The 20,354-nt window shown below is 56.7% G+C and overlaps 1 protein-coding gene across 3 annotated transcripts in view; it reads left to right on the forward strand.

Annotated features, from left to right (window-relative positions):
* The window catches only part of NTN1 (netrin 1), a 173,975-nt gene that overhangs the window by 92,175 nt on the left and 61,446 nt on the right, over window positions 1–20,354 (forward strand). For all 3 annotated transcript variants that reach the window (XM_032321197.1, XM_032321198.1, XM_032321196.1), the window contains exon 3: window positions 18,858–19,046. In XM_032321197.1, coding sequence (XP_032177088.1) covers window positions 18,858–19,046 — 189 coding nt within the window. The remainder of the gene's footprint in view (window positions 1–18,857; window positions 19,047–20,354) is intronic.

Here is a 20,354-nt window from a genome sequence, read left to right on the forward strand (position 1 = left end):
CCTCTGTCACCTCCTCTACCTAGAATGCTTTTCTCCCCAGCCCCTTGCACCCAGCTCCTGTTCACCCTTGTATTCCACACCCCCCAACCCCCTGTTCTGCCCCAGTCCATTATGACAGGAAGCTAGAGCACGGTGAATGTTTGCTGAGTGAATATTTGTTTCCTACTGTGTTCTAGAGCAGAACCTGTATGTCGCGGGCATGAGGATTCCGCTAGTAAGAGTTGGTGACCGTTTTGGGGCGTTCTGGGCTGAACCGGCGCTTTCCCCATGTCTGATTCCGGGAATGAGGGGGGCGTTTCGGAATGTCCCAGGCCAAAGGCTGCATGGGTCCCTGTAGTTTGCTCAGGACGGGCCCCACTACAGTCCCAGTAGTCCAGCCATGGGGACCAGTGAGCAGCGGGGCAGGCTCCCCGTGCCCTCCCCAGCCCGGCCTCCCCTGCTTCCCAGTGCTGAGGCCAGCAGCCTCCAGGATGAAGCCACAGGGCCTCCTGGTTTGCGGGAATCCCGGTGTGTTGTTTTTCCCCCCAGCGAGGGACTTTCAGTTGTCTTTAAAATGATTGCTCAACTTGAAAACCCCTGCAGGCGGGTGTCTGGGGTGGTTTGGATCCTGGTCAGCATTTCATTCCTTTCCCCAAATTGCTCATTAGTTCATTTGCATAAATTTTAGTGGTGAGATACCGCCCCAGGCCGAGGAAGCTCGAGCAGATCTGGTAACCGGGCGGCGGAGACGAGTGGCGGGGCCTCCGTCTGGGCCCCGGGCATGTGTGTCTGCCGCGGTCTCGAGCTCTGCTCTCCGCAGAAGCTCCTCTGAGGGCCGCCGTGGGCAGAAGACCAGAACACGCAGCTTCCCGGGGGCTTGATGCCCAGCGTCCGTGACCCTGGTCTGTCCCCGTCTCTCCTCACATTGTCACCAAAGCCCCTGCCCCAGCAGGAGACAGAGGCCAGGTGGACCCCTGGCTTCCACCTGGGCTCTGGTATCCCCTCCCCACTGACTTATTGAACGTGCACACTGCCGTACGGACAGCTGGACGCTGGGTGCTGCCCCGGGAAGACAGAGCCGCTAAAGACACAAGGAGATAAGATGCGGTTGGGAGCGGCACACACAAGACAAGGCAGCTGTGTTAGGTGCCAGGCCTGGGTCGGGGGACAGGGGGCTGGGCTGTCAGAGCTTTGGGGGCTGTCAGGGTGGCCGGAGGGGAGGGTGGGCGGAGACGGAACTGGAGACCCACGGGTTGAAGAGAGAGACTTCAAGAGGGTCCTAAGGGTTGGCTAGGAGCTCTCTGGGGCTGAGCCCCTGGTTGGACCCCTATGTGGCAGATGAGTCCAGGGCTCCGGTCCCCCGGGTGCACCTGAGTGTGCTGGGGCTTGACGTGAGTGTGGTAGAGAAGGAACCTCGAATACCAAGCCGAGGAGTCTGGGTGTGTCCTTTGGGCTCCGTGGGGTGAGGGCACGCTTCTGATTGGACGAGGCGTGAGGTGGAGACACTTGGGACTTGTGGGTCGAGCGGTGGCATGGGAGCTGAGGAAGGCGTGTGGGGCAGGATTTTACGTGGGCAGGAACTGGGTTGAAGGAGGATGCGGTGGGGAGGCCCCAAGGGGAAGCCCCAAGGTCTCAGACCTGGCACCTGCCCCCCACAGGTATCAGTGTCCCTGAGGCAGCTCACTGAGGAAGACCAGCGTCCCCCAAATCCTGACTTCAGGGTCAGGCTTGGCCTGCCCCGGCGGGGTCCAGGCAGAGAGTGTGCTAGGACCTCCTGGATTTTGGTTCCGGGAGAGACAGCCCATGCCGCTCTCCGGGGCTCCAGTTTCCCACTGACTCGGTCACTCTGCTGGACGCTTGGCCCATCCGCTGTGTCTGTGTTGGCCAGGAGCCTCCTGCGAGCCCAGCACGCTTCTGCATCCAGTGAGGGAGGTGGGAAAGAAGGAAAACACGGCCCTTGTCCTCAGCGCTAACCATACCTGCTGTCAGTGGAATCTAAATTAAACTGTTGGGCCATGACACACAGTAGAAATACATTTCCCATTACGAATCATGACCTAGGACGTCTGTCTCTGCATCATCTGTTCTTCCATTCATCCCTCCATCCACGACGAATGCACCCTTGCTATGTGTGACTCACCCCGATTCCCTAAACTACCTCCCCTTATTATTATTATTATTTTTTTTTATCAAGAAAGAGACTCTTTTTTTTTTTAAGATTTTATTTATTTGTTTGACAGACAGAGATCTACAAGTAGGCAGAGAGGCAGGCAGAGAGAGAGATGAGGAAGCAGGCTCCCCACCAAGCAGAGAGCCCGATGCGGGGCTCGATCCCAGGACCCTGGGATCGTGACCTGAGCCAAAGGCAGAGTCTTTAACCCACTGAGCCACCCAGGTGCCCCATTATTATTTTTTTTAATGCTGCCCTAGAACCCATTACCCCCATCCTATGACCCGCCGTGGGTGGTTACGGGTTAAGCGCAGCCCCGCTGGGGAGTTGGAGCCAACATGCTTTCACGGGTTAGCACGCAGGCTGGGAGAACCTTGTGGGCTCTGTGTGCTCTGGGTCAGCGGACAAGCGGGGGTCACTGCGTGGACAGAGGCAGGAGCTCAGAGCCCAAAACCTCAGCTTCGATTACGGCAGGCCTGGAGGGGAGATGGGGCCGGAGGAGGAGAAGCAGGCCTGGTGCACTATGGACATTGGTGGGGTTCTGGGAGTGCGGCTGTGGGTGGCCTTAGCATGGTGCTCTGATGGGACGGAGGGACAAAACAGGTGGAGGGAGGGCAGCCCCAGGTGAGCTGGAGGGGAGGCCCTGGGGGGCTGAGCCGGAAGGCTGGGATAGCCGGTAGCTGTGGGGAGGTGAGGGCTGGACAGGTTTTTGTTTTTTTTTTTTAAAGAGGGGGGTCCCTGCCAGTAGGATGAGGGGACGAAGTGGGACACAAGGGAGAGGCCGGGTATCTGAAGAGAGGGACATGGATGACCCTGGGCCTTCTGAAAAGGCACAGGGATGAGGTCATGACCCCCGGGGGTGGGGGCTGGCAGGGACCAGCTCTGCAGCAGAGGAAGGAGGTGGCCCCGTGACAGTGGCTTCAAGATGGGAGCACTAGGACAGGGGAGCTCTTGTCTCTGAGAAGGAGGCTGTGAGGCCGCAGACTGTGAAGGTGTGGAGGTGAGATGGGCAGTGGTTGGGGCCGTGGTTTAAAAAGGGCGGGGGTGCTTGACCTGGGGACTCATGCAGGCCGTAGGACACCAGGTGGACAGCTCTTGACTCGGGAGATGTTCCTGGAGCCCCGCTACGTACCCAAGCTCTGTGTCCTAAGCCCCTGGGGTTATAGCAGGGAACCAAAGACACACAAAAATAAATTCCTGTCCTCCGGGAGCTTCCGTTCTGCACCGCGGGGACACGTGTGAGCGCAGATGCGAGGTCTGCATTTGCGGTAAGATGCCAGGACGGGCGCAAGTCCATGCGCACGGCGCATGCGTGCGGGAAGCCAGGTGCCGCAGCTGGGCTGGGGGAGGGTTGGCCGTGAGCTTGCGGTGCTCGGGAGGGGGGCCAGGCAGGCTCCCCCGGGAAGGGACCTCTGAGCGGTGAGTGGTGAGCGGTGAGGCGTGGCCACGAGTTTATGGGGTGTCCCTCTTTCCTGTGGTGTGACTTGCCCAGAAAGGCGGACTATGCCGGGCAGAGTAGAGGGGAGAGGAAAAGGTGGTTATGGCTATGAAGGAACCACAGACCTAAAGCCCTGCTCTGGGAGGCCCTGACACTGCTCGCTCCCTGGGCCCTCACCTTGCCTATGTCCTGTCTTCTGCCTCAGTCCCCTCTTCTTGCTGCATTGGACACTCCGCACAACGAAGACAAACGGGAATCCGGGGACGGGGTATGGGGGGTGTGTAGTTTCGCTCAAAGTGGAGAAAACTGGTGACCATCGCTCTGGCCCCCCAGAGATGTCCTTCTTTCTGCATTGTTCTTGCTTCTGCTGTAGGCAGTGCCCTTCCGGGAAAATCGTTGCAGTGAGAGTTGCGTCAAACCCTGGGCACAAACCACACAGGGGCCAGCCAGGGCTGGGAGGGTCAAAGAGGGCCTTCGAGATGCACTGGGCATGCTTCCCCAGGGCCTGAGTCTCAGGAGGCCCAGGGTTGCCCCTGCGGTGACCCCGTTTGTGACATTCTCCTGGGGGAGCGTGCTGCGGCGTTGCTGTCTGCGTTCATATCTGTGTCCCTGTGAGGGACCCAGGCAGGGCGCGGCCCGTGGCCGACCTTGTGTCTCCTGCATGCATCCGGTTTCCCACACACGCCTTCACCAGTGGCATCTGAATGATGCTTGTGACTCTGGTCACTGGTCCTGCATTTGCCGCAGTAACAGACGGACATCGTTATGGCCCCATTTCCAGAGAAGGGAACCAAGGCACAGAGAGGTTCACGTGCACACCCAAGGTCAAGTACACCGTGCTGGTGTGACAGGTGGCATCTGAACGCCGGCACCCAGCTGGAGGCTCACGGTCTTCACTATGTTTTACAAGCTTTATCTCATCTGATAAGACAGTGCTCATAATTCCTGCTCCCCTTACCGACAGGCAGAGCAGCCGGGGGCGGGGCGGTGGGCCCAGCCGATCGCACAGGTGCACCACGCAGAGAGGCCCCTGAACCCCGTCTCAGCACCTCCCTCCTGCCTCGGCGGCGTTTGCGGGTGAAGCAGACGTGAGACCTCGCCCCTCGCCCCGACGGCAGCCCGAATGAATCCCGGGATCACAGCTTGTTTGCATTTGTGAAGTTAATTGGTTTTCCAGACAGAACCACAGACTAGTGTCCCTGCCTCCTGCCCACTGTGCACTCCCATCCCTGGGGGTCCTGACAGCCCGCCGCCCAGACATCTCGGGTCCCAGTGCAGGCCGGGTTGTGGGGGGAGGGGGCAGAGGAGGGCTGCAGGACCTGGACACGAGAGGCGATCGTGAGGACAGGGGTCCTTGCCCCCCGAGGCCGGCCTGGCTCCTGGCTCCCTGGCTTGGGGCAGGCGGATGAAATCCGAACTCTGGAGGGAAATTTACTGCACAATAAAGAAAGAATGGGCCGCTTTGGGGACAATTAAAGCCACATTACTGTGGAATTACAGAGGGCGCCCAGGGAATTAGCCAAATCCAAAGCAGCCAGAAGCATCAGGGCCAAGAAATGTGGGGCGTTCAACATGCGGCCCCCCCTTCTCCTTGTACAAGGAAACTGTCCGGTTCCCAAACCCCCTCATTTGGGGGCAAGAAAAAAGAAACACTTCCAAAGACTTTACCTGAGGGGTACCGTTGTCAAAACAACCCCCGTCCAGCTCAGCCCGTGCCTTAAATAGTTCTGTTCTGGGTTCAAAGCCCCCCCGAGTCATGGGGAGGTCCGGGGGAAAGGGCTGAGCCCCACCATTTGCAGCTGGGAGCCGAGGACTGTGCCAGGATTCAGAGCTGGAGCTGAACAGGGGCCCTGTGGGCTCTGCCCAGGGCTTTGGTATCCTCACCTGGAAAATGAGCTATTGGTGAGGCTGTTGGGCTGACCAAGCATATAAAATCAAGCTGCCTTTGTTCTCCGTCCCTTTTATTTAAGGCTTCTTCTGGTGAGTCGAGAGGAAAAGCTGTATGGTGTGGGTCATTTGGATGAGCAAATGTGTTAGTCGGGGCTCCATCCGTGCCTCCCTCTCCCTCCCTTCATGGAGAGGACGGGGGTGAGGAGATGCTTCTGCGGTCACTAGCCGGCTTCGGGGCTGGGGGACCCTTCCGGAGGCCTCCGCACCTTTCACAGACATCCCTTCACTCCCCCGCCATGGCTCACCTGGCCTGGGCGACCATGGCTTAGAGGTCGGAAGCAGCAGAAGGAGGGACAGCCTCAGGAGAGGTCGTCGTGTCTGGGGCTCACCTGGGGGCAGGGAGCCGGGCCCTAGGCGTGTTACCCGTCCCTGCTGTCCTTTGTGGCTGAAATGGGCCCAGGCGGCCAGGAGGCAGCTGCTCTCTGAGAACTGCCTCCTGCCCTCTGCTCCCCCTCCTTGCCCATCTCCTCCTTCAGGTCATGGCCGGGAGGGAGGTATTCGGCCCCACTGTTGGGCTGTGAATAATTTGGAGGAGGAAGGTGAAGGGGTTGTTCGGGAAAGGCTCCTCCTCTTTCCTATAAGGGCCAGCCCCTTGTTTGGTTCTTCCCTGGGAGTTGCAGCCTGATCGAGCCAGCAAGCCGCTGGGGTGACTCCTAAATCCAGAGGAGATGTTCAAAGTGCTCAGCAACCCTTAGTTCCCAGCGCCAGCTGTCATGGAGGCGCCAGCCACGTACAGCTGTGCTGGGGCATTTCCACGGGAGATCTGTCAGGCCTGAAGCCTTAGGAACCCTCAAAAAGTGGCTGGTTTTGTTTTTGTTTCTGAGCTAAGCCCCTACTGTCCCGCCATTCGTGCACTGATCTGAATGCCCAGAAGATGCTCGGCGGCAAAGCCATCTCTGCCTACGGAGGGGAGGTGACCGTCGTCCCCAGGGCCATTTTCCCTAGATAACTGGAACATCATTCCAGAAGGACCATTGGATTTGTTTTCTGCAAATAACCCCCCACATGTGCACGCTTCTGCTGTCTCCTCCAGACTTGTGGTCTCTACCCCAAGGACTCAGTTAGTTACAGACTGGAAGATTTCTTTAGTACCGCTTCTACCAGCACATGTGTAAGGTTGGACACCAGGCTGGTCCTGGCCTCAAACCTGGAACAGTCTCGCTGCCCAGAGGCAGAACAGTGTTTCCTCCAGGGCTGAGTTGGAAGGGACTTTATCAGCCTCCTTCTCCCTCCTCCTCAGAGCTAGACTCTCTTGTACTGCGTCTCTCTACTTGCATGCCTCCAGAAGCGGCAAGATCACTCTCTTCCCTGGGCGGGGGGGGGGGGGCCTCCTATCCTTGGCCGGCCGTATCTTCCGTTCCTTGTCACTGCTTCTGTCCTGTGGTCAGCCACCTACATTCTTTTGTTTTGTTTTGTTTTTAATTTTTAATTTTTTTATTATTAACATGTCATGTATGACTGGTTTCAGGGATATGGGTCTGTGAATCATAAGTCTTACTGAATTCACAGCACTCATCATAGCACATGCCTTCCCCAATAGCCATCCCCCAGCCTCCTAGCCCCATCCCCTCCAGCAGCCCTCAGTTTGTTTCCTGAGGTTAAGAGTCTGCATTTATGGTTTGTCTCCCTCTCTGGTTTCATCTTGTTTCATTTTTCCCTGCCTCCCTTCCCCTGTGATCTTCTGTCTTGTTTCTCAAATTCCTCATTTCAGTGAGATCTTATGATAATTGTCTTCCTCTGATTGACTTATTTGCTTAGCATAATACTCTCTAGTTCCATCCACATTGTTGGAAATGGCAAGATTTCAGGGTTTTTTGATGGCTGCATAGTATTCCATTGTATATATGAACCACATCTTCTTTATCCTTTCGTCCGTTGATGGACATCTAGGCTCTTCCCATAGTTTGGTTATTGTGGACATTGCTGCTATAAACATTGGGGTGCCGGTGCCCCTTCAGATCACTACATTTATATCTTTAGGGTAAATACGCAGTAGTGGATTGCTGGGTCACGGGGTAGCTCTATTGTTAACTTTGTGAGGAAACTCCATACTGTTTTCCAGAGAGCCGCCTACATCCCTTAGTGGCATGCAGCTTAATTAAAGCCTTTAACTGTGATCTCATGAACACTTCACCGATACCTAAATACACGATACCTGCTAAGTTTGGTTAAAATAATTGGATTCAGAGTGGGGGTGCAGAGTCGTGGGTCCATTCCTCCACAAAGCATATCCCGATTAAAATGGGGAAAGAGTTTGGGCCATTCTAATCATAATGGCCTTCCTGTTCCTGTTTCTTCCTATAGGGCAGTGTGGTCCCATACGGGGATCTTTGCATGGGGACTTGGGGTGTGCTGGGGAACAGCGAGCCCCCGAAGAGCCACTCAAGGAGGACACCTTGAGTGGGACCCCCTGCTACCCTCTGGTGGGACTCATGGATGCCCAGAAGATGATTTTTTTTTTTTGATTAAAAAAAATTTTTTTTTTAAGCTGTTACATAAAAAATCACATTGCAGGCAAAGCACACCTGTGATGGGGTTCTGGAAGGCGCTGGAGATAGGATGGCCTTGCCGCGCTTGGGGCATATTTTCACCAGGAAGTATTTGTTGAAATTCCCCTGGAACTGGGCGTCCCCATATATTTATTTGCTGAATCTGGCAGTCCTAGTTGGTAGAGGGCATTTGGTGTTGACCCAGTGTGAACACCCCCCCCACCACCTCCGCGGGAGCCCAGTTTCAGCCTGTCCCCGTCCAAGGGCAGGGGGCTCTGGCTCCTGGGCTCACGGGGCGCCGTGTGCTGTGTCCCATCCCTGGAGCTGTTTGGGCTGCAGGTTAGGCTGGACCCCAGAGCTTCCAGCCCGAGTCTGAGTTGAAATAAACAACAGGTCCAGGACAGGAGCGCCGCTGCCCGTGGGTCCGTGGTGATGGAAATGGGAGAGGTGTCCTGGGAATCAAAAGCATTTCCGCCCGGTGTCACAGGGGCAGAATCCACTGCAAGTCATTAAACCTCCTTCGCCGCCAGCCTCTCCCGTGGCCTCACATCTCCAGCCCAGCATGTGCCAGGTCCGGTGATGGGACCCATTACAGATGGGAAATGACTCCAGGGAACCAGGGGCCAGGCTTGGCCAGCGCGGCTGGCAAATCAGCCCTCATATGTCCGTTTAATAAAACACAGGGAGTGTGTGCACCACCTCTGGGGAAGCGGGCTTGGAAGGGAGCCCCTTCCGGGCAGGGCGGTCAAGCCACAAGGCGGAGAGGATTTCGGGGCCACCAAAGTCCTTGGGGGGAAGCTTTGCTCGTAGAATCTAGTGTCCACTTTGAGAAACCTCTTGGCCTTCGGGAATGCGTTTCAGCAGCCACACACCGGGGCTTTATCAAGGTCTGTCCTGCCCACGACCATGCCACTCTCTTGCGTGCTGGAGGGTCTGGAGAGAGCCCTGAATTAAGAGTGCCCCTAACGAGTTCCAGGTCCTTGGCAAAGTCCCTTTGCCGGTTGGGGCTGCATTTTTCTCATCTCTCCGACAAGAGGGTAAACTAGGAAATGCTGAAAGCCCACACCAGCTCCAAAACCCTGATTTTGCCCTTGGTGGGGGACAACATCCCCTTTCCCCTTTGGGTTGAGAGATCTTGGGTGAGGACAGGGATGGGGTAGGGGCGTTCATACAGGGTCCTACTGTAAGGAAGAGGCAAGACCCCCTCATCTCTGGAGCTCTGCTTTGCAGCCAGTACTACCCTTGCAGGCGAGAGAGTTTGCATCTTGTACTTAGCAGGACTCCCCCAAAAATGATTCCAGAACAGGGCCCCCCAAATTCCAGAACAGGGTCTGGAAGGTTCCGGAACAGGGCAGCAACAAGGTGAGAGGAGCTTGAAGGGGGATTTGGGAGGGAGGGCCGTTGGAATTGGGAATGCCACACAGTGGGCCAGGGCTGGAGTCCCCCCCACACCCCCTGAGGCGGTGGGGAGGTGACAGAGCAGGGCCCCCTCTGCCCAGCTGCCTGGGGCGGGGCTCTGGAACTGCCGGGAGGGAGGATCCAAGGAATGAGGGCTGCAGACAGAGAACTGATGACTGCTCAGGGCTCACCAAAGCCTCCTCAGCATTTCCTCCACCGAGAGGGGCCTCCCCGCTCACGAAGATAAGGATGTTCATGCAACAGGAGCCCCTGTTGAGTTTCGCCTTAGCGGCCGAAGGGCCCGGGCAGCGCAAGGAGCCACGGCGTCAAAGCCCGAGGGGAGGCAGAGAAGCCATAAAAGGGCAGAGGGAAGAAAACGCTAAGATGTTTACAGAGCGAAAAAGTCAGTGGAAAAAGTGACGGCGAGGTCAGGCCGATGCGGGGGGTGGCCCTGGTCCGTCCACGGAGGAGAAACCGGTGCCCCAGCAGGCCATGGCTGTGCCCGGGGGACTGTGGGGCCACTGACTCAGGTACCCGGGTACGCGGGACCCCAGCCCAGCCCCAGCTTCCCAACAGCCTGACATCGGGGCGGGGGTGTAGGGGTGCCCCCATGGTGGGCCACTCTCCTTGCCCAGCTGGAGTCCACATTTGGCTGCAGGAGGGAGGCAGGTCCCCCCTCAGACCTCCAATCTGTCCCCCACTCCCAGTGTGTCCTTTTCCAGCAGCCAGGAGAGGGTCTGGCTGGGTTGGGGGGGGGCGGCTCCCAGCGGCTCTTTTGTCTGACATCTTGACAAAGGGGCCGGCCTTTCCCAAGCCCCACAGGTGTGAAGAGCTTGTTACTCCTAGTGTTTGTTCAGCCCTATTAGTGGCCTGAAGGACTGTTGACAGAGGGCCCCTTTGTGCGCACACCGGGCTAAAGCTCTCTAAGCCCTCGGCAAACACAGGCCACTTATCTCTGGGGACTTTATCAGAACCATCTAAGGCCCGATGTGGCTGCTGGGAACGAGGGCCTCCTTGACTGGTTTCCCACTCCCGTTTTTATGGCTCATTTTTCCGACCACCTTGATCCACATCTTGTAGATTCTGTTTCTGATACTGGAGATAAAGCGCAGGTCTGGGGGTCAGAGTTTCCGTTTTCAAGTTGGAGCTTTTAAAAAAATCAACAAAACCAAACCACAAAACTGTGCTGTGGCTCTGTGGGCCTTCTGTCCACCGAGAGGAGGCTCGTCGGAGAGACGCCTCCCCGTGAGAATGTGGCTTTGGCAGGGCTCCCGGGCCCACCGGCGGAGATCCGTGCTGCTGACACACCTCCTCCCCCAGCCCCCGCTCTGGGACCCCCACATGCCCCAGAGTGGATTCGTTCTCCTCCTCAGAGTGGTTTCCTCTGCCCGGTACCCTGCTGGGTGGTGTCCTTGCTACACACTTTAATCCTGGAAGACCCAGGTCACCACTGGCCCGTTGGCTGCCCCCTGTCCCCCATCGTTGCCTCCTCCAGCAGGTGGAAGCCACAAGGTACCTACGGAATCAGAAACTTCCAGGGCTGGGGCTCAGCCGTCTGCCTTTTGGAAGGCAATTTCAGTGATTCTCTGCATCCGCCTCTGAGAACCGTCCTGTGCTGGGGTCTTGGGTGGGGGAGGGGGTGGTGGGTGGCTCCTTGAATTGCCAACCAGGGCTCGAGAGGAGGAGGATGGGGTCATAGCCTCCAGAGTGCCGACGTCAGCCCGATGTCAAGCACAGGTGTCAACTCTGCAGCAGCGGGGCTTCCTGATGTACTTTTTAAAAAGATTTTATTGATTTGAGAACGAGCAGGGAAAAGGGGCAGAGGGAGAGGGAGAAGCAGACTCACCGCAGAGCGGCGAGCCCGATGCGGGGCTCGATCCCAGGATGCTGGCATCATGACCTGAGTTGAAGGCAGACAGACTCCTAGCCAGCCACCTGCCCCCAGGTGCCCCTTCACTCCCGTCTCTCTGACAGTTTGTCCAGTGCTCCTCGTCACGTCTAGGCGAGGCTCGTAAACAGCCTTTGAATTAAAATTGACGCAAGGCGCCCTTCAGACGGACGCAAACCTCTAGGGCCTTGACTGGGAACCAGACTGCCCACGTGCAATGCTTCTGGTCTCTTAGCAATTGTTGCATTTGCTTGGCTCATCCCGGCCGGTCACTGCTTATAGCGTCTGGCTGGTTGACGACTCTGGTGACAGGCTCTAAGGCCTGTGTTTGGGGGATAGGGGAAGGCCTTGGAGGAAGGTGACCGTGGCAGTGGCATTCACCACCAGACCCATTCGTGCCAGGTTAGTGGCAGAGACTTGGCGAGGGCGAAGACCACATCTGTCCTGTGCACTGTGACATCCCCAGGGGCTCAGGCAGTATCCGTTGAAGGAAAAATAAATCCATTTGCCATTAGTAAGGCGAATGGATTGTTTTCTGAATGGATCTGGGTGTGTGGTCATTGCTTTTCTGTCCAGCTCACCCGTAGCGTAGGCATGAGAGGGTCTGGACCCCAAAAATCTGCCTCATGTGGCCCCTGTCCGGGAAGGAGCCCTTGGGGAACCCGGCTCCAAGTGTCCTCGGGTGCTGGTGGGAGCCAGGTGTGGGGGTGTGGGGGTGTGGGGAGCAGTGACAGCCCGGCCTGGTCACCTCAGAAGCTGAGATCTGGTCTCAGACAACACGCCACAGAAGGCGGAAAGCGTAAGATTTGTAAACAAGGGTCAAACCACTGCTAAATAAATAGATACCAAATAGAGTAGCGAAGAAACAGATAAAAGGGCATACAAGCTGCCTCAGACTCTTAAAAACAACTTAAATATTGGCCTCATTCCGAACCAGGCGTCTAAGAAGTAGTGTCTTTTGAAACCAGACCTCTGCCCTTGGCCCCAGCGCGGACGCCCAGCCACGAACTCTACCCTTCATCTCCCTGCGGGCTCCCTGTCCAGCGAGTGGCTCGTGGAGTGGCTCGCGTTCCCACCCGTTTCTTTTGCTTTGGTTCCAGGTCTACTAGCCTGGGGCGGGGGGAGCAGGGCTTGTCAGATATGCAGACTCCCAGGCCCGCCCCAGACCCCCTGAAGCTGAATCGGGATTTGAACTGGATGCCCAGGTGACTCCCATGTGCAGGTCTCGTTCAGGGCGGGCTGGCCAGCCAGCCGGAATGTTCCGTCTGTGTCCTGGTTCTCTTCCCAGGTCCTGCCCTGGGCGATGGTCCCCAGAGGGGCCTAGCAGAGTGCCCTCTCTGGCTGTCGAGTCCTTACAGCAGTTAGGACACTTGGACATGATTGATGGATTTCCTGTGCCCATGGAGGGCGGGGCTCTGCCCCGTTCGCTGCTGTCTCCCCTTGCACTCAGCCAGCTCCCCGTTTGTTCAAAGGCTCTAGGCGGCGTCTGTTGAAGGAGCGCACACGTCTCTCACCCCCTGGGCAGTGTTCGAGTTTGCTCTTAGAGAATAGCATCTTAGCCAGCTCCCAGGGGTGAGACCATGACAGTCTCTCTCCAACCCCTCTCTTACCTTCTGAGAAGGCAACCCCCACTTGCTGCTCTAGCAGAGTGGGAGTTTTATTTCTTCTTTAATTTTTTTAAAAATATTTTGTTTATTTGAAACAGTGCACATGAGTAGGGGGAAGGGGCAGAAGGAGGGAGAGATGCAGGCTCCCTGCGGGGCAGGGACCCAGACTTGGGGCTTGAGCCCAGGAGCCCAAGATCATGACCTGAGCCAAAGGCAGACGCTTCACCCACTGAGCCACCCAGGTGCCCCCAGCATAGGGATTTTAGATTTACCTGTTTACAGCTAAACTGTCCAAAATAACTGGCCCATGTATGCACCGTCCACAGACTGGAGGCTGCATATGCAAGAAACTGGTCGCCAGCCCTGGGATACCCATCCTGCAGAAGCACGGCCCTCAGATCTGCCAGAAAGAAACTTTGCCATTTGGAACTCCGCAAAGGAGTTAAAGCAGCAGACAAGATTTAAGTAGCTCAAAGCAACACAAGAAATGTCACGAAAGTCGCAAAGCTGTAGATTGCCAGGATGTGGTCCGGGCAGACCACATAATTCTCCATCTGTCCTCTCTTTCTACCCATGCACCTGTCCACCTACATACCTATCCACCCGTGCATGCATAATCTGTCCATCCATCCATCCACCCATCCATCCACCCCCTCATCCACCAGCCAGCCAGCCACCCACTCACACACCCACTTACCCATCCATCCACTTACATACACACTCATCCATCCATCCATCCATCTGCCCATCCATCCATCCATCCACTGACACACTCATCCATCCATCCATCTGTCCATCCATCCATCCATCCACCCACCCACCCACTACACACCCACTCATCCATCCACCCATCTGTCCATCCATCCATCCATCCACCCACCCACTCACACACCCACTCATCCGTCCGTCCATCTGTCCATCCCTCCATCCATCCATCCACCCACCCACCCACTCACACACCCACTCATCCATCCACCCATCTGTCCATCCATCCATCCATCCACCCACCCACTCACACACCCACTCATCCGTCCGTCCATCTGTCCATCCCTCCATCCATCCATCCACCCACCCACCCACTCACACACCCACTCATCCGTCCACCCATCTGTCCATCTATCCACCCACCCACCCACCCACTCACACACCCACTCATCCGTCCGTCCATCTGTCCATCCCTCCATCCATCCATCCACCCACCCACCCACTCACACACCCACTCATCTGTCCATCCATCTTTCTGTCCATCCATCCATTCACCCACCCACTCAGCCATCCATCATCTACTTTCTAACTTGCCTACTTTTGCTCTTTCTTATTTGTACCATGAGATCTGCTCTGGGCCGGAGGAGGTAAGGGCAAACACCGCCCTGTCCTCAAGGAACCAGCACAGCTCGGGAGAGCATTTATCCTACTTTCTCTGAAAGCTTGCTGCTAAGAGCCCTCGTCTGCCCCCTCCTTCTGTCAGACAGGGAGCCCCTGGACAGTTTGAGGGTGCGTCATCCATGCCCATGTCCCTCGTGGCCTGTGGCATGGGGCCTGACATGTAGCTGGGGTGCTCAGGTGTGTGTTGAGTTGAACTGGCTTGGGTGGTGCGGTGCTGAGGGTTCAGACAACCCAGGTTTGTGGGACAGGTTTGGAAAAACTTAAGGAATGGTGGTGACAGGAATATGTTAAAACAGGACTTAGAGGACCTCTTGATGGAAGCATTTGTTGGGCCCCTATTCCCATCAGATTTTGGAAGGGGGATATGGGGGGAGCGGTCTCCTGTTCCTACCTCCTTGCCCCGTGTTATGCTCCTAGGTCTGAAATGTAGCCACACGTGATGTGTCCGTGGGGATCCCCACTTGACAATTGAACGAGGGCATGGAGGTTGGGGTCTAGACCCGCTCTCTCTGGGTGCCTGGGGTACCTCTGGACAGGACACAGTGCCTGCAGGGCTCCTGGCCCTGGCTCATGGAGGTTCCTCAGAAGTTGTGCTGCCCCCTGCCCCCTTTACCCCCAGGCTGACCTCTGCTCTCACAAAGCTACCTTTTCCTTCCCTCCTTGAAATCTGATAATGAAACTAATACCCAATATTTTTGCCTCCAAGAGAGGCAGGAGATAAACAAGAAGGCATGAGGGATTAAGGTGTCCTTTTGAGGAAGGGGCTGGGGCCCAGCTGGGAGTGGGGTGACATCTCGGTGTGGAGCCGACAGACCCAGATGGGGATGCTTCGCCTGATGCATTTTTCCATTTGTGCAGAGAAAATAAAACACAGAGAAAAGAAAACAAGCTGTAAAATACTTTGCAGAAGCCTGAGCGTGGGCAATTGCCACTTGATGTCCCCTGACAGCTCCAAGAGGAGGTGGGAGGGAGGGGAGTCCTGCCTTTTGATGTTTGGTCTCTGAGCTTTCTTTTGTGTGACCAGTTGTTTAGGAAGAGACTTCTGTTGGTGTAAGGTGCATATGGAAGAGAGCAATCACCCATGGGTTCCCCTTGGGGTGGGGAAGGGAGGTGCTGAGCTCCCTGGAGGGGCTCAGAGTTTCAGGTAGCTTCTTTGGCGGGGGGTGAGGGACAGCTGATAGTGTCTTTACAGAGGAGGACACAGTGAGCATCTGTCTCTGTGAAGGACCAGAAGATGCTGCTAGTGAGGCTCTCCCAGTACAAGAGAGCCTTGAGGAAGCCAGACTTGAGTGATCTTTCCAGATCCCTGCACCTAGGCAGGTGTACAAAGGCCCGTGACTTCTGTGCCTGTAGGAAAGGTTCAGATTCTGTGCTGTAGTCCCTGCTGTTCCTTCCAGTAATGTGGGTCCTTTCCTCTGGGGTAGTGGGCCAGGAGCCAAAAGACCTGGGCTCTAGTCCTGGGCCCCCATTTACTGCCTTGGTGGTCCTGATAGGTCACTTCATCCTGAGCAGCCCCGAGCATCCTTGTGTGGCTGAGTGAGTCCAGAGGGACAGTGGACGTGCATATGTATGCTTGATGGTCCCTTGTGCTGGGGCAGAGGCGAGGCTGATCCAGGGGCTGGAGGTGCTGAGGGACCCTTGGTGAGGCTCTCAGGAGTCATTCTGTGGTCTAATTTGCCCTCCAGTTGCTTCCAGACTCAGGTGTGAACTGAACTTCTCTTGTGACCCCTCCCCCACAATGCCTCCCTATTAAGCCATGTCCTTCTCTGCTTGTCAGCTAAGTGACTAGTGGCATGCCTCTTGCAAGAACATCTGAAGAAACTAGTAATGTCAGAAAAATTAAAGAGGCAAATGTATTTTTTTAATCACAAAAGTAATAAATGAATACGAAGCTGGTACAGATTTATGCAGCTTGTAGGGTAGAAAAGGCACACAGTTTTTAGTCCACTATTATAAGAGCATTAGATATTGTAAGAAAAAAAAAAACCTACCTCATTTGAAAAGTGGGAAAATGGCATGAACAGGCAATGCACAGGAAAAAAAAAAGAGAGAGAGAAATACAAAGAAAAACAAACACACGGAGAAATGTCCAACCTCACTGGTAACGGAAGACACACAAATTAAAATCGTGTGTGTGTGTTTTCCAGACAAATCAGCAGAGATGAAAAATAAAGAATTCCGATAGCAAAGGGGTAATGCTCTTTCCTTCCAAGGGCATGGTGAGACAGTAGCTCTCAGATCCTGTCTGGAGGGACTGGAAGCTAGGATCCCCTTTCTCCAGGGCGATTCGGCAGTTTGGATCCTGAGTTAAAACCATGCGGATCCAGCAACTACCCGAGGCATGCCGTCTTGAGAAACTCCTGGGGCAGCAGCCATCAGAGCAGAGCACAGATGCACAGGTCCAAAGCTGGTCACCGTCGGTGTTGTGTGTTACAGTCACAAACCCGGAACAACCCAACTGCTCAACCCCCGGGGAGGCCCCGCTTTGAAATGCACCCGCTGGGGATTCCAAAGAGCCCATTACACACACACACACACACGTACACAGGGGAGACAAGATGGCCTCTCTCAGTCATGCAGAACAATATCTGGCATTAAAAGATGTTCATTATTCCGGGAAAATAGGCCACGGAGGGAGATGCACGAGTGTGAGCCAGGTCTGTAGCAAAGTTTGACAGCTCCACAGCTGAGCAAACGTCAGTTAAAGTCTGCAAGGGACGACCCCTGTGTTCACCGTGGGTCCTTTGGCTGCAAATCTGAGTGCGTACCCCCTCCCCTTTTCTGCTTTTGTTTATCAAATGTCTGGCACTGAGCATTTCTTTAGACATTCCATAAAATGCGATTCGAAACAAACTGAGCACAAAAGCAGGCAAAGCATGCTGAGGAGGGAGCGGGAGTAGACCAGAGGGAAACTGAGTTAGCCTAGAGGTCGGAGCCCAGAGGAGCAGGTCACCGGCAACACGGTGTTGGTCTGAGGGGGCCATGCGGGTTGCCCCAGGGGGGGGTGGGGGGTGAAAGGAAGGTGGGTCTGGGACAGATGTTAACACCAAGGCATGGAGGATAAGAAGGGTGCGAGCAGATGAGGAGGGTTCTGGGGAGAAGAGAGTCCTCCAAGCCACGGAGGGGGCAGGCGAGGGGGTCCTCACCCATGGTGTGCTCTAGAAACTGAAAAAAGTGGGGGACCACTCAAGCCTCAGAGCGGGGTGGGGGTAGGGTGAGCAGAGCTGAAGAGAGGGGTTGGGGAGAAGCAGGACCAGCTTATTCGGAGCCCCGAGGGTGTGACAGCTGATTGAGATTTTACCCAGAGGAAAAACGGGAGGGCCACGGAAAGACTTTCAGCTGGTGACGGACATCCTCAGACTGGAGCCCAGAATTCCTGCTCTGGTGGCCGTGGGAAGGGAAGCAGGGCCGGCAGGAGGGAAACCAGATGAGAGGGTGCCCGAGGGAAGGCGGGAAGGAAACCCCAGTGCAGGCGGCCCCTGAGCCCTCCGTGGCTTGTGGAACAGCCACAGGTGGCGGGGGCAGTCTGGTGGCCCGAGCTCGGGATGGAGGGGGCAGTGTGCCCCCGCAGAGCAGAACGCCCTGGAAATAACGCAGGAGTCTGCTCGCACTGCCGTCTCCGGAAACCTCAGGCTGGAGGCTTAGCCGGTACACGTGTGTTTCTCATGGTTCTGGAGGCTGGAAGTCCAAGGTCAAAGTGTCGGCAGAGTTGGTTCCTCCCGGGGCCTCTCTGCTTGGCTAGCAGACTCCCTCTCCTCTTTGTGTGCGCCCCTGTGTGTGCAAACTGCCTCTTCTCATAAGGTGTCCTGTCAGATTGGAGGACAGCCCACCCTCGGAGCCTCGTTTTGATGTAATCAGCTCTGGAAAGGCCACGTCCCCAAACACAGGCTGTTCTCAGCAGCTGGGTGAGGGCCTCCACGTATGAATGGGGAGGACGGTCACCACCAGCTCCTCGCAAGCAGGATTGGGGCAGGAGGAGGATGGCCGCCCCAGCTCCCAATTTTAAGGGGTGTGTGTGTGTGTGTGTGTGTGTGTGATGGGGGTTGGGGGCCGGCAGCCTGGTGGATGGAAATGAACAGTGTCCACATGAGAGGGACGCAGGAGGCTTGCCTGTGGTTCAGGTGTGGCTGGGTGGCTGGTCGGTGCTTCCGGATGCAAACAGGGGAGCCAAGGAGAAGCTCCCAGGGAAGGATTGCGGTCCAGCAGCGGAGTTGGGGGGAGGCCGGGGACGGTCCCTCCTGTGGTCCAGCAGCGGAGTTGGGGGAGGCTGGAGACGGTCCCTCCTGCGGTCCAGCAGGAAAGCTAGGGGAGAACTTGGGGACAGTCCCTCCTGCGGTCCAGCAGGAAAGCTAGGGGAGAACTTGGGGACAGTCCCTCCTGCGGTCCAGCAGGAAAGCTAGGGGAGAACCCGGGGACAGTCCCTCCTGTGGTCCAGCAGTGGAGCTGGGGGAGGCCGGGGACAGTCCCTCCTGCAGTCCAGCAGCGGAGCTGGGGGAGGCTGGGGACAGTCCCTCCCTCGCCCCCGCCCTGACGCCTCTTCTGCCTCCCACAGCCTGTAACTGTAACCTGCACGCCCGGCGCTGCCGCTTCAACATGGAGCTCTACAAGCTGTCGGGACGCAAGAGCGGGGGCGTCTGTCTGAACTGCCGCCACAACACGGCCGGCCGCCACTGCCACTACTGCAAGGAGGGCTACTACCGCGACATGGGCAAGCCCATCACCCACCGCAAGGCCTGCAAAGGTAGGCAGGGACGGGGCCTCGGGGACGGGTCCTCCTGTCCTCTCCTCTGTCCTCCCTCGTCCCCATGCACACCGGCCTCGACCGGGACCGCGTCGCTCGCTCGCTCGCATGTACGCACGCGTGCACACACGGCCTCCCTGGTATTTGGGGGTGTAAGCCGGAACAAAGGGGCGGTGGAGACATGGCCCCAAGGAGAAGAAAGGAGAAGGTGTGAGCCCCTCGAGGGTGCAGGGCCCCCGCCCCCGCCCGGCTGCTCCTCCCGGCACAGGTGTGCTGCATACCAGGGGGCGGGGGTCATGTTCACCGGGCTTACCAGCCGCACAAAGGGCCCTCTTTTACCCGAACCACGCAGACGTATTTCTTTGGATGTGTGTGCGCCCCGGCCCCTCCCCGGGCCTCCCGGGCCTCCCGGCACTCACACAGACACGCACGGTCACAGTCGCAGTGAGGTCGGCGGCTTCGGGGGGCAGGGTCTCAGAAGGAACATTTAATCCACCTGCAAACAGCTTTCCTTCTGAGGACAAAAAAAAAAACTTAAAGGGAGACCGGAGACCGATGTTCTCCCTTTCTGCTGTTGTGTTTTCTCTACCCCCCAACCCCCAACAAAAATGAAGCAATGGTCAGATAACTCAGAGCTCTTGAAATGCCAGGAACTCAGTGCTGTTGTTGGGGGGGGGGGAGTCCTGGGGGTCCCCCCCATGCCACATTTGCTTTTGGGAATTCCAGGAACTGGGGCTGCCCCCGTCTAAAACTTGAGGCCCTAGAGCCGGGGCTTTGCCGTGAGCTTGGGTTCCCAAGAAGAGATTTCTCTCCGAGGGCTCTCGGGGCCGTCATCCCGCATGATCGGGGTCCTGAGACAGACCCATGTAGACCCTGACATAAGCAAGACCCCAGCCACAGCAGGGTCAGGCTCAGACGAGCAGCTGCATTCCAGAAACCCGTCTTATCCGGAAATCTGCCGGATGTCAGACACGCGTGCGGACCACCGGCTCCATGACTCGGCCCAGCGCAGAACGACAACGCGGGGCTTCTTTTAGAGGAATTGCTAAGAATTTTTTTAAATGGCAGCAAGCAGAGCCGTCACCAGCCGGGTCCACAAAGCCGGCCCCGCTGGTGGAGAATTCTTTCCACCAAAACGAAACAGGTTCCCAGCCTGTCTCCTTCAGGAGGAGTCCCTTGGGTTCCACAGGAGCAGGGGTGAATCGTGGGTGGCTCCCCAGCGAGCTGTCCTCCCAAATCTGTGGACCTAAGGCTGCCTCTGGTGGTTGTCAAGAGAAGTTTACCCCTAAAGATGGCCCGGCTATTGCC

The sequence above is a fragment of the Mustela erminea genome, chromosome 18 (genome assembly GCF_009829155.1).
Source record: "Mustela erminea isolate mMusErm1 chromosome 18, mMusErm1.Pri, whole genome shotgun sequence".
Classification (NCBI taxonomy): domain Eukaryota; kingdom Metazoa; phylum Chordata; class Mammalia; order Carnivora; family Mustelidae; genus Mustela; species Mustela erminea.